General features: G+C 41.0%; 2 protein-coding genes across 2 annotated transcripts in view; both read left to right on the top strand.

The window, feature by feature from the left end:
* SAAL1 (serum amyloid A like 1) overlaps nucleotides 1–11,037 on the top strand; it is a 59,044-nt gene extending 48,007 nt beyond the window's left edge. The window contains exons 12-13 of the mRNA XM_070491321.1: nucleotides 9,992–10,088; nucleotides 10,834–11,037. Of these exons, the coding sequence (XP_070347422.1) occupies nucleotides 9,992–10,088; nucleotides 10,834–10,850 (114 nt within the window). The 3' untranslated portion in view covers nucleotides 10,851–11,037. The remainder of the gene's footprint in view (nucleotides 1–9,991; nucleotides 10,089–10,833) is intronic.
* A 30-nt stretch (nucleotides 11,038–11,067) lies between these two features.
* The window catches only part of TPH1 (tryptophan hydroxylase 1), a 29,069-nt gene continuing 26,303 nt past the window's right edge, over nucleotides 11,068–13,833 (top strand). Inside the window, exon 1 of the mRNA XM_014847873.3 lies at nucleotides 11,068–11,375. The gene's annotated coding sequence lies outside the window, so the exon portion shown is untranslated. The remainder of the gene's footprint in view (nucleotides 11,376–13,833) is intronic.

Genomic DNA, 13,833 nt, shown 5'->3' with positions numbered 1-13,833 from the left:
ACAAGGCAACATTTCTTGGAGTTATGGGCTGAAGCAAAGATGTTCAAATGACAAACAGAGTTTCCCTTGGTAACTTTTGAAAATGTAATTGAGAATTGAAGCAGATTTGGATTGAAACTTGCATAAAGCTGTGTGTGAACAGACTTGGACACAGCTTGGCCCGGGAAGCCCTTCGGGCATTATGGGAGATGAGTGCTCACTGAAGGCGTCACGTTGTGAAGATTACTGTGCTTTTTGGAGGGAGATTTAGTAGACTTGGATCTTGAAAACTCCAGAGATTATGTCCTGGCCTGATCTCTCTCCTTCATCCCTTTGCCTCATCAAATTACTTTCCATTTGAACATGGATAGAATCCCATATGGCCTCTAACATCGGAGGTCTTGTAGAAACAGCCTCTGTTTCATACTCAGATACAGACATGGAGATTTGACCTTTCTGACTAAGGGTTACAGAGAGAATTTTGTTTTATTATCACATCTTTCATTTCTCCCCCATGGACTTGCTCATTTCTGTATTCATTCATTCCTTTTCTGCAAACATGTATCGGGTAGTAATTTACTGAGCATCTTCTCAGTAACAGGCGCTGTGCTGATCCTGGGCTACAGAGACGAAAGGCACAGTTCTCACCCTCAAGGAGTTTGTGGTGAAAGAGAGAGATGAGGAAACAAATAATGACAGCGCCATAGAGAGGGGGAAGCTCAGGGAGCATTCCCACTGGGGTGTGGCCTCTGGAGGATGGTTGTAGCTTGTTTCAGAGATCCCCTTCAATTAGATAACATCTAAAGTGAACGCATAGTCATTGACTGGAGTTCAAACCAGGTTTCCTCTTGGAAGTGGTAGCATGATGAGTAGAACGACGCAGAGCTGAGAGACAGAACAGGTGGTTTCAAGTTCTTTGTATGCCATTTACAGGCAGTGCAACTTTAGATAAGTCACCGAACCATTCTGAGTCTCAGTTACTTTAAGGACCAAAGTAAACAATATAAATAAAAGAACTTTGTAAAATGTAAAACACCATATAAATTTAAGGGTTTGTTATTAGAGGAAAAAAAAACAGTTTCCCACATACACACGAACATCATGCTCCTGATATAAACACAACTTTTACTTTGGACCTATTTTTTTTTCCTGAAAGGACTTTTTTTCTCCCCTGAAAGAATTTTTTCTTAACCACACATATAAATCACATTGTGATATCCAAAACAATTCTTCCTTTTACCTACGTAAGTCTCCAGTCACAAGGCAAGTAGAAAGTCTGCATTTTAGACCCTCAGTTTGTGTATAACACGGTATTAAAATGAAACCCCCATAGGGAGCCTCAGGATAGCTTTGCAGAGAACGACTCTTCCTGAGGCGCACATTCTGTGAGGTCAGGCCACACTTTGCTTCAGTCTTACTGCACAAAAAAGAAAAGCTGTTCTCCATATGTTCCATACAGTATACGCCCACATTTAATATATTATTAATAACTCAACACTAAAAACTCAACATATCTTTTCCTATCTTAGGAGTATAACATCTTGGGTCTACAACTTTTTAGAAATAATCGTGCAGATCATGCATGCTAGTATTACTTTTCAAACTTTGATGAGGTGTTTGTATAAGGATTTGGGGTTACAACGCGTGTTAAAATAAGTGGTGTTGTCCATGGTGATATTCTACTTTACTGCTTTCTGGAAACGCCTCGGGAAAGGGAAGTGAAAGGAAACTTGCAATCACTGAGTGCTTCTTGTACGCTGCGGCCTGATCTAGGGGATCTCCATACACAATCTTACTAATACAACAGTCTCACAAGGGAGGTAATATCACCTCTGACTTCTGGATGAAGAAAGGTTCAGAGAGGTTAAGAAATATGTCGGTGATCACATAGATAGTCAGTGGAAGAGTTGGAATTTGACTCAGTTTGTCTGACTAAAAAGCCCATTTTCTTACCTAACATTGAATTGCCATCATATGAAATACTGTATTAGTTTTACTTGTTTTCCACATGAAATGACAAAGACAGCAAGTTTCCAGAATTGGAACCAAATGAGTATTCCGAAAGTATTATAACGATGCGATCTTTCTGAAAAAAAATTATTCAAGGATTTACTTCAAGAAAACTAAAAATGAATTCATAGCATAGAAGAAACAGTAACTTATGGGTCAGAACCCTTTGGTTTAATTAAAAAAAAAGGATCAAACTTCAGGTATGGCTGGTTCCAGATGTTCAAACACTGTCATTAGGTCCTAGTTTCTCTTTATCTTCCAGTAGTGCTCTTCTCCATGTTGGCGTCACCCTCAAAAAGTCTTCTTTGCTGGACAACTTCCATTAGCTGTGGGCTTTTATCCTCCAAGGTTAAGGATAAGAAAATATCTCTTCTTCTAAATTGTAAACAAGTCTTGGGCTTGATTCTCATTGGCCCAGTTTGGGCCATATGACCATCATTGAACCAATTAATCTGGCTAAAGGCTTCTAATCCTCTGATAGGCCAGTCCAGAGTCATGTGACCACCTTAGAACTGGGTGGGGAGGGCATAGAATCAGGTCCACCTAAAGCAATTGGATTGGGACTGGGAGTCAGGAGTGAGTCTGCAGAGGAAAACTAGGGTTCTCTTAACAGAAGAAGAGGGAATAGATGCAGAGCATCCAGAACAGTAATGTCCTCTACGAGCAACGAACCAGTAAACCAGGAAAACTCAAAATCAAGTAATCGCTGATAATGTTAATGTGACATTTGATGTGATTGTTAAATGTTAATGCACTAACAATTTATAAATAAAATTCCAGATAATTTCAACACATAGTTGAGGCTCAGTAAAGATTTGTGGAACAAATGAATGAGACATTAGGAGGTTTAGGATAGAGTGGGCAGGGGAAAAGAGAAGCAAGAGTGTTCTAAACTCCTTGTATTGTTAAGGAGAGAAGTTATAGATACTGATGAATCTTGGTGTTGATAGAAGTATGTATATTTAAGTATGTTTGTTAAGCGTTCAAATATAATCACTATTGAAATAGGAAAAAGATGTGGAATTTCTAAACCACTAGATTTAAAAAAAAAAAGGACCAAGGAAAATTTTATCAATCCAGCAAAAGTCAGGTTGGGAAAGGAAAAGAAGTAAAAATGCATTTTGAGGCTAAATATACCCATGATATGAATGTGCTGAATCCCATTATTAAAAGGTAAAGATTTTTATGTTGAGACAAAATCAAGTTTTATGCTCTTTACAGGAGAAACACCTGACAGAACAGCACACACTAAACGGCTGGATAAACAAAAACTAGCTAAGTGATAAAATAGGAAGCAGGAATTGAAAAACTAAGAATAGAATTCAAGGCAAAAAAAGTTAAAGGGCCACTTCGGCTGTTTTATAATTATAAGTGATACAATTAATCAATAAGATGTAACTTAAATGTAAACATAACTATACCAAACCATAGAACAACCAAACATATAATGCAAATTTTGTTAAAAATACACAAAAATTTTTTTTTCTTGTAGGAAACTTCAACTCACCTCACAGAAATGGACAGATCAAGTTCAAAAAATTAGTAAATTCATAGAGGATGTGAATAACAGTATTTTACAGTGTTGATTTTATATATTTGTCTTACTTATTTATCTCTCAAATCTAGTACTTAGTATGTGCCAGGAATTATTCTAAATACTTTACAGATGTGAACTCATTTAATCCTCCTAACAATCCTTTGAGACAACTGTGCTATTATCCTCATTTTCCATATAGAGAAACCGAGGCATGCAAGAGTTTGACTTGCCCTGGGTCACACAGCTCAGTAAATGATGGGACTGCACTGGGCTCCACAGTCCATGCTCTTGGCTCCTGTGCTCAAATGAGCAGATATATAGACCTTTGTACCCCACAGTAAAGAATATTTGGGCTTTCCATATATGGTTCTTAACTTCTTCCTGGCTTTTGGGAAGACCATACCCGGCAGCTCTCTTGCAGTGAGGAGGGGCAGTGTGATTAGTCATAGCCAATGAAAGAAGAGCAGAAATGGCACTTGTTGTTTCTGGGCCAAAGCATTTAAGAACTGGCATGCCACCTCAAAACTCTCTTTTCTCTTTTGGTGGCAGCCGTAGATTGAGATGGCACAACCACAGGATAGCAGTAGCCTAAATCCTGAGTAACCACACAGAGAATCATAGGGAGAGGAGCTACCCTGGAGAGTCACCCAGTACGAGAGAAATAAATCTTTTGTGTTAACATAGTAACTTTCACATTCTTTTCAAATTTAATGGAATATTCATAACTAATGTGATGAGCCACAAAGAACATCCTAATAAATTTCCCTAACTAGAAACCATACAGGCACATTCTCTGACTCTAGTGTAATAAAGCAAAAATATTTTTTTGAAGGGGGAAAACCAAAAGAGTATAACCACATAGAAATCATTAAATAATGGATAATTTTCTAGGAAAATAATGTTGACCCACAAAGAGGCAGAAAACTTAAAAGGCTAATATTCACCTTGAAATGGTAATAAAAGAACTACCCCCATCTCTACCTCAAAGCAACAGAAAATTGTGGGAAATTTTCCAAATTCTACAGAGATAACAAAACCAGATAAGAGCAGTCACACACACAAAGAAAACTATCATATGGATGCAAAACTTCTAGACAACATATCAGCAAATAAATTCAGCACCATATTAAAAGATATATAAAAATATATTTTAAAAATCCGTCATGATCAGGGTGAGTTTATCTTATGAATGCAAGGATGGTTTAACATTAGGAAATTTTTAAATGTAATTCACTGCATTCATTGATTTTTAAAAAAGAAGAGCTATGTGATCATTTCAGTAAATGCCAACAATTCATTTGATAAAATTTAACATCTATTCCTGAGAAAAACCCCTTTATAGTCTGAAATAGAAGAAAATTCCATTAACGTGATACCTATAGCAGATATGATTCTTAATTGAAACATTGGGAACATTCCCATTAAAGTATGCAACAAAACAAGGTATTATTATTGAGCATTATTCTGACAGCCCTACCTAGTACAATAGGATGAAAACAAGTAGATATAAAGTATAAATATTAAAAAGAAAGGATAAAAAATACTATTGTTTTCATAGTTTATTTTTCATTAATTTTTTTCTTGTCAAATAAAACACAAACGGAAAACTGCATGAAACAAATGTGCATGTTATTGAATTATTAAAAAGTAAATACTCTTGTATCCATCACCCAGCTCAAGAAATAAAACTTGGTCACCTGGAAGCCCCTTTGTAGCCCCCTCTCAGTCATAACTCCTGCCTTCCCCCAAAACAAACCGATATCCTGACTTTTATGGTGATCACTTATTTGAAAAGTGCTATTATTTTTTTCCAAGTGCCTTTTCAGGAAATATGATTCTGTACCTAGGAAGTCAAGAGACCCACCTGGCTGACCTTGTAGAACTAGTGAGATCAGGAGGGTGGACTTCACTCCTACAATTACTCTCCCACTTTCCTACGCCATCCATTTCTTCTGCCCTATTGGACCCTTCTTTCTCTAGTATCTCTTATCTTAAAAGAATAGAAATCCCTCCGTGTTCCCCACGTTCCTCTCCAGCTGCTACCACATTTTTTGCTCCGTTTTACAACAAAGCTGCTTCTGAAAGAGCTGACGTAATCTCTGTGGCCTACTCTTGCCTCTGCTCAGGTGCACTAGATTCCCTCTGCCCCTACCACGGGCATTCTTCTTGTCAAGGATCCCAGTGACTTCCCTGTTGCTGAATCCAGCGGTTCCATTTCTTTCCTCAACTTGAAGTAGCAGTAAAGGCAACAGACGGTTCCTTCCTTCTTGTAATGCTTTCTCTTCTTGGCTTCTGGACAACACGTTCTTCTGAGTTTTCTCCCTACTTGGTGTCGGTTCCTTCAGCCTCTTTTTCTGGCTCCTGTTCCTCCTCTTCTTAACCTCTGAACCTTGGCATGCCCTAGGGCCCAGTACTGGCCCTCTTTCTTTCTCTTGATACATTGTCTCCGTAGGAAATTTCACCTAGTCCTGTGATTTTGTATACTATTTAATATATCGTTGTCATACCAGTGACTTCTAAATTTATGCCTCTGCCTGTGATCTTTCTGAATTTTGGATTCTCATTTCTTAATGCCTACATTACATCTTCATCTGGATAGCGAGGAGGCATGTCAAACCTTCCACGTCCAAAACAAGACCTAATTTTCTCCTCCTTGCCAAACCTGCTCTCCCTCCCCACATCTGCATCTTGGTAAACGGAGCCATAATCTACTCAATTGCCAAGTAAGATGCCTAGGAATCATCCTTGAAATCCTGTTTCCCTTACCAGCCCCCCACCTCAGCCATAAACTGATCCTATTGATCCTCAGTTGTTACTCCATTCTCTTCATCTCTGCTCTGCCTGTATCCGCCATCAAACCCCAGCTGGACTCCTTCCATCGCCTTCCAGCGAATCTCCCTGCTTCCACCCTTACTCCTCACCCCACACCCACTGCCACAACCAGTCTCCACCTTAGAACTGGGAGGGGGGAGAAGTGTGTGATTTGGGGACCTCTCTAAACTCCAGCATAAAAGATTGATTTGACTTTTTGTAAAAACAGAAAAAATAGTAAGGTACAAGACATGTTAAAGGAAGTTAAAGACAAATGAAAGGTTTAGATGGCAGCCATGCATATAACGGTTAGTGTCCGTAATATCTAGAGAGCTCCTACTTATCAATGAGAAAAAATAACCTGTGAAAAATGAGCAGTGACATAGGAAATTCACATGTGAACAAATGTCTGAAAAGATGCTCAGCTCTGCTAATAATTTTAGAAAAAATGCTAATTAAAAATTATATACCTGTTTTTGCTATTCAGATTATCAGAAATTAAGATGAATAACATCCACTTTTGGTTAGGATGAGGGTGTTGTTTATATTCTTGAGAGAGGACTGTAAGTTAGTCTAATCTTTTCAGAAGGCAATCTGGCCGTATTGCACATCTGGGAATCAGTTCTACAGAAATGCCAGGCTGAATGCATGTATGCACATATTTCAACATAGGTTCTATCATTCAGTTGTCACTAACTGAACAAATGTGCCAGGCACTGGGATAGCCGATGGAGATTTAACAGCAAAACAAGTTAAAGAAAAAACAGACACAATTCTTTCCTGTGGGGAATATTAGTAAACAGACAGTCACACAAAGAACTATATAATAGCAGTTGTTAAAAGTGCTCTAAAGCAAAAGGGCAGGATGTGAGAAGGGGGCAAAGGGGAACCTAGTATAGACAGGGCGTCATCTTGTTTCAGGGAAGGAATTGATCCTTAAGTGAAAGCCTAAAGGATGAGAAAAGTTAATCAGCTGACAAGGCAGGGGTTGGGGTGTGTAGGGTGGAGAGCTTCCGGTCCAAGCATGTGGGAAGGTCCTGAGGTGGGAGGGAGCTTCGATTTGAGGACTGGAACCCAAGGCAAGGGCCGGACTGCAGTGAAGAATGGGAGAGTGAAGGGTTAAGAGGGCAGGTGCATAGGAGCCAGATTTGGGGCCTTTCAGATTGTGGGAAAGATTTTAAACTTCATCCTGTGAATAATGGGAAGCCATTTTATGGTTATCAGAGTAGTGACACGATCGTGTTTGCATTTGCGAAGTGTGGCAAAATTGTGTAGACTGCACAGTACGTTTTGGCATGTTTTAAAAATGAGAATGGATAAGAGGAGGGGCTGGGGTGGAGAAAAGGGAAACCGGTGAGGAGATGATAGCTACGTTTCAGAGAGGAGATGGAGGCTCAGCTAGCATGGTGACAGAGGAGGTGGAGAGGAGAGGATGAAATCAAGCGTATTTTGGAGGCAGAAGATACCAAATCTGCTAATGTACGGGATGAAGGCGATGAGAGACAAGCACATGCAGGAAGGAGGGAGGACTTGGAGGGCAGGGAGCTCCAGTTCACTTTTTTTATTGAGGTGAAATTCACCTAATAGAAAATTAACCATTTTTAAATGAGCAGGTTAGTGGTGTTTAATACACTCACAGTGTTGTGCAACCACTACCTCTATCTTGCTCCAAAACATTTCCATCATTCCAAAATAAACCCCCTGCCTATTAAGCAGTTACTCCTCGTTCTCTCACCCCGAACCAGCAACAGACTGCCCTTGGCAACCACCACCCTGCGTTCTGTTTCTATGGATTTACCTATTCTGGATATTTCATATAAATTGAATAATACAATATGTGACCTTTTGTGCCTGGCTTCTTTCATGTAGCATAATGTTTTCCAGGTTCATCCAAGTCGCAGCATATATTAGTGCTTCATTCTTTTTTATGGCTGAATAATATTCCATTGTATGGAATACCATGTTGTTTATCCATTCACCCATTGATGGATATGTGGGTTGTTTTCACCTTTTGACTATTGTGATTAGGGCTGCTATGAACATTTGTGTATAAGGATTTGTTTGAATACCTGCTTGCAGTTCTTTTGGTTATTTACCTAGGAGTGGAATTGCCGGGTCGTGTTAATTCTCTGTTTAACTTTGTGAGGAACTGTCAAACTGTTTTCCATAGTGGCTGACCCATTTTATATTCCCACCAGCAATGAATGTATAAGGGTTCAAATTTCTCCACGTCCTTGCCAACATTTGTTATTTTTCCAAGTTCACTTTTGAATATGGTAAGGCACTAATGTGTCATGTTAGTGGAGATATAAGATAAATTATTGGATATAAATGTCTGGAGTTTAAAAGGGAGGTTTGAGCTTGAAATATACATTTTGGAGTTGTTGGCATATCCTTGACATGAGAGGGGATGACATTGGAAGGAAGAAGGAATAGACTGAGCAGAGAAGAGGACCTAGGTCCTTGCCCAGAGAAACCCTGAATATCTGCAGGAGAGAGAAGGAGGAACTGGCAAAGAAGATCAAAGAGGACCAATCCAGAGGTACCACCCCGCCATCTTAGCAAGTGAGAAACTGGAGATTGGGATGTGTCCCCTCTCAAGTATGCTCTGCTGAAGATGTGAGGAGTGCACTGCGGTGTCCTTCTTTACCATCCTTGGAGCCAGAACTTTTAATTTCTCAAAAGGCACATCTCAGGGTCAGAACACTCCTTTGCCATAGATTCCACAGATGAAGATGATAGGACAAACATAAGGAAAAAGACCATTTCCTATCTGGGTTACCACCCAAAGCTTCTAATTTTGGTACAAAGATGCCCATGTCCTAATCTCTGGATTCTGTGAATATGTTATCTTACATTGCAGAAGGGACTTTGTAGATGTGATTAGGGATTTTGAGATGGGGAGGTTAACCTGAATTATTTGGGTAAGCACAAAGTAATCACAAAGGTCCTTACAAGTGATAGAGGAAGAGGAGAGTCAGAGACAGATTCAAAGATGCTGCATTGCTTGCTTTGAAGATGAACAAGGGGATCATGAGCCAAGGAATGCAGGTGGCCTATAGAAGCTGGAAAAGGCAGGAGAACAGATTCTCCCCTGGAGCTTCCAAGAGGAACACAGCCCTTTCAACCCCTTGAGTTTAGATCGATGAAACCCGTTTCAGATTTCTGACCTCCGAAACTAGTGTTGCTTTAGATCACCGAGTTTGTGGCAATTTGTTACAGCAGCAGGGGAAAGCCAATTAAACACTTCTAATTAGGCAAATATATATTTTCTCCAACTGACAACCCTTTCTCTGAACCTTCTCAGAGTATGTGAATTTTTAAATCATATAATTGAGCCCATTGAAAATTATTGATAGGTGGGATTCCAGGCGCAATGCTGGAGATGTTTTGAGAAGGGTCAGAATCATTTTAGAAACCTGTCAGAGAAGTGGGAAAGCCCAGGTGCCTGGAGTCCCCCAGGGTTGTGGGGTCTAGGTATGTTCAGAGAGGCTCAGAGAAGGTTCCAGCTCAGTCCTTCAAGATGACCTTGGATGGGCTTCAGTGAGATCAACTCCTCAGGCCTCTCCACCTCAGGGCCAGCACCCAACCAGTACTGATTTCCTTGGGGATGAGCTGACTGAATGACTTGGCCCCATCTCTCTTCTTTAACAGAGGTGGTTCACGCCCTCCTGTAGACCTAACTTTAGGAAAGCCATCTTGGACTTCAGCATGGTTCTCAAAGGTCTCTACCTGGCCAGTGTTCCTCAAGGTATTGCAGTAAGAACACCAAATTTAAAGTCAGAATGCTTTTGTTTGAGTCTTCATTCTGCTTACTAGCCTGTGCCATAAGATGGTCATAGAGCCTCCCTAAGCCTGAGATTCCTTATTTGTAAAATGAGAATGATATTTACCTCATAGAATTATGCAGATAAAATTTAAAAAATGCATGTGGAAGCTGTAAATGTCCTATATTTGAAAGGACATCCACACTCAGCAATGAAAAGGAACAAATTACTAATGCATGCAACAAAATGGATGCAGCTCAAAAGCATCATATTAAGTGCCAGGAGTCAAAAACCTATACATACCACATGACTCCATTTATTGACATTCTGAAATAGGCAAAACTATAGGGACAGAAATAACATTGGTGGTTGTCAGAGGTTGAGTGTGGGGGGAGGGGTTGAGACAAGGTGACTTTTTTGAGGTGATGAGTGTTTGGTGGCTACGCAACTGTATATGTTTGCCCAAATTCAGAACTGAATGTCTCAAAAGGGTAAAGTTTACTGCGTTAAATTATACATCAATAAATTTGACTCTTAAAAAAATTAGGGAAAAAAAGTCCTGCAACATAATGCCTTACCTGTATAGTCTTTTGAGACAGGATCTAATGAACTTAGCACTCAACCAATAAAAATAATGTAGCTAGCCCCAATTTTTGGCTTCTGTGCCGTATTGTTCATACAGCAGGTAACATGATTTTCTGCTAATATACCTTGTTCTTCTGCTTGCAGCTTTAAAATTTCTTTAATTGGAAAAGTACTGAGAACTTCCCTTCTAAGAAGTTCATCGATGGCTCTGCCTTGAGGAACAAGGGAAAGCACCAAAGAGTGATGAGGGCGGTCTGGGCCATCAGATAACCTAGAAGCACAGAGATATGAGAGGGGTTCCTGCCGTGGTCGCCAACCGGGAAAAGCAGAACGGAGGTCACGATGTCGGTAACAGATGTGATCTTGGTTTGGAGGGAATTTCCCACTCTGTTTAATATTAGTCAGACTTTTGTAGTTAAGCATGGCCGGACATTATCTTAATTAAAACACCAGGCAGATACACGTAAAGGCTGAGGCGTGCGAGCGTCGGCGCAGGCTGGCTGGACGGTCAGCACCGAGCGGAGGTCAGCTCCGGCGGAGGCTCCGCCCCGGGCAGGCGAGCCCCCTTCTCATTGGCCCTGCCCGGCTTCCCCGGGCGCCCATTGGCCCGCTCGCACGGCCGCTGCTATAAGAGGTGGGCAGCGCAGTCCTCGGGCTCACCCAGCTCGCCGCTAGCAGCACCCGAGGTGAGTGGGGTGGCCCTCTCCCGCGGGGACACGGGTCGCTGTCGCGGATTTGGGGGCGCTAGGCTGGCACGGGGCAGAGGCGGGGTCCCCCTCCCGGGATGTAAATGCACCCAGGGAGCTGGATCTGGGAGGTTGGAGTTCATCCCTATGGTCACTCACTCTTCTCCTTTCCTCCTACCGTCTTTGGGGAGAAAAAACTATTTTTGAGGGCCACCTGTGTGCCAGAAACAGGTTATTTACACGTCGTCTGATTTCACCTTCACACAAACCCTGTGAGGTAAATAGTTCTTGCATTTTACACATGAGGAAACAGGGGCAGAGTCGAACCCGGGTCTGTGTCTCCCTCTGTGAGCCAAAACATGTATATTCTTCTTCCATCCCTTCCTCTCCATCAAATGACATCTCTTTTTTCCCTCCTCCTCCCATAAAGGGAGCCTTAGACATCCCTAAAGAAAAGGGAGTCTCAGATGCAAACCTCTCAGCATTACACCTACCCTCATCACCTCCACCCCAAGACAGGACTGAGAGTTCCGGTGGGAGGTTACAACTGAGGAAGAGACTCAGGGCCTGGTAGTTCAGGTCCAGTTACTAGTCCAGATATGCTTAACCTTACCTCTGACCATTTGGTTTTCAAAGGCTTAAATTTAATTCCCCATTGATGTTCTACTCTAGTTGGCTTGGGTGAGAAAAGACTAGAATTGAGCTTTCTAATCTAGTAAAAGTTTGTGCTTGTCAATTAATATTCAAAGAAAAATGGAATTCACCTGTTTGGCTTAAAAGTAGATGTGAGCACCGCTTCAAGTAACTATACATGTTTCTGTAAAGCTGTAGTCTGTGGTCTGTGTTTCATCACTGGAGTTCCTTTCTACGTGAACTGTTACCATATTAGATCATCTTCTGGTAGGGATGTATCTTCCATTTCCATTTTCTTTGCCTCTGCCTTTATTTCCTAGACCAATGTTTTTCATAGGCAGTATTTTCTCTTGTATTTCATCTCCACTTTCACTCTCATTCTCTTTATTCCCCATTTAGAATAGAAAAATCAAGATTCTCTGGAGGACTCTGTCCCTCCACACTAGTCCTCCTCACAGCTTTTGGTTCTGTCTTCAAGTAGTATCTGTGGTTTCAAGATACTTTAATTTGATAGTCTTTCTGCTTCCTAGATCAGATAAATTTAAATTACACTTGTTATTGATGAAGGGGAGGAAAGAGTTAGTCAGTATGTTCACCTTGACCTCTACTCTGCCAAGGGGCTGTCAGTCTTCTGAGCTGCTTCTTAGTGTGGCTCCCTTGTTTCCAGTGGCGTGTCCTCACGCCAGTGCATCTTTCCTCAGGCCAGGAAACGCAGCAGGAGGATGACTCCCTGCCTTCACAGGAAAAGGGAAAGCACCAGTTGGCATTGGCCTATTAGGTGTTGCTTTAAAAAGAAAATATAATCTTGTTGATGAGACATGGATTCAAAAAGGTGTGCCCCCTTGGACACTTTGTAGCCTCTTAATCTTACCAGCTAGTGTTGTAGGGTTTTGTTCCTGAAGGAGTAGGAGGGGGTAGCTAAGTTGAAGGAGGAAAAGCAAGAAAATGACGAGTGAAAATTGTGAGGTTCTGAAAGGCATTTGGGTTAGCTGAATAAAGGAAAAAAGAACTGATGCTCATAAGCTCTGTCAACTCAGCAAAGTTAGGGCCCAATTTTAGTAAAGGTCAAAGCTCTATGCTCTGTAAGCTTATTTTGGGGGTGGGGAGTGGCGGAAGAGGAAGAGATGAGAATTCTTTTCTTCTAATTCCTTAGCAAAAGTTCCTTTTGTGAAACCTTATTCTTATATTGACTTAAACAAGAAGGATAGGAATTTTTCCAAACATCTGTATAAAATGCCTTCCACATCATAAATATTATATCCTTCATCCTCCTCTGCCTCCACCCACAAAGGTGATGTTGGTGGCAAAACTAGATCCATTCCAGAACCAGGGAAAGAAGAGAGAATTATGAACCCCAAAGGAATGGAGTTAGACCAGCCATGGCTTTTAGTAGCTTCTTACAATGGCTCCTGTCAGGGGAGCTTGAGGGCCAGTTTTGAAATGTGAAAGGAAATCTTTATGTAGTTTTATACGTAGAATTGCATTCTAAGCTCTGAGAGATTGTTGAAGGATGAACTGTCAGGAGATCTGAAATTCTTTCAGTGTCACCACTGACTGCAGAAATTGCTTTTCTTTACTGTTCTCTGATCCTTGCTCCCAGTTGTTACAGTTTGCTTGTGTTCGGGAATAGTGGTGGGCCAGGAAATAGCTCATTTTGCAGAATCCTCTTCCTTCAGCATGACATGGTGATGATATCAGGGAAAACAGGAATTCAGTAAGTATAGGCTGACTCAAATTATACTTTGGGGTCTTCATCTGCTTGCAAAAGAATTGCTAATTATTCACTTGAGATTTGGAACTTAATGCACTTTAGGGGTTTCATAAT

Source organism: Equus asinus, chromosome 20 (assembly GCF_041296235.1).
Source record: "Equus asinus isolate D_3611 breed Donkey chromosome 20, EquAss-T2T_v2, whole genome shotgun sequence".
NCBI lineage: Eukaryota > Metazoa > Chordata > Mammalia > Perissodactyla > Equidae > Equus > Equus asinus.
Note: the sequence above shows the minus strand (reverse complement) of the source record. Positions and strands in the feature narration are given on the sequence as shown.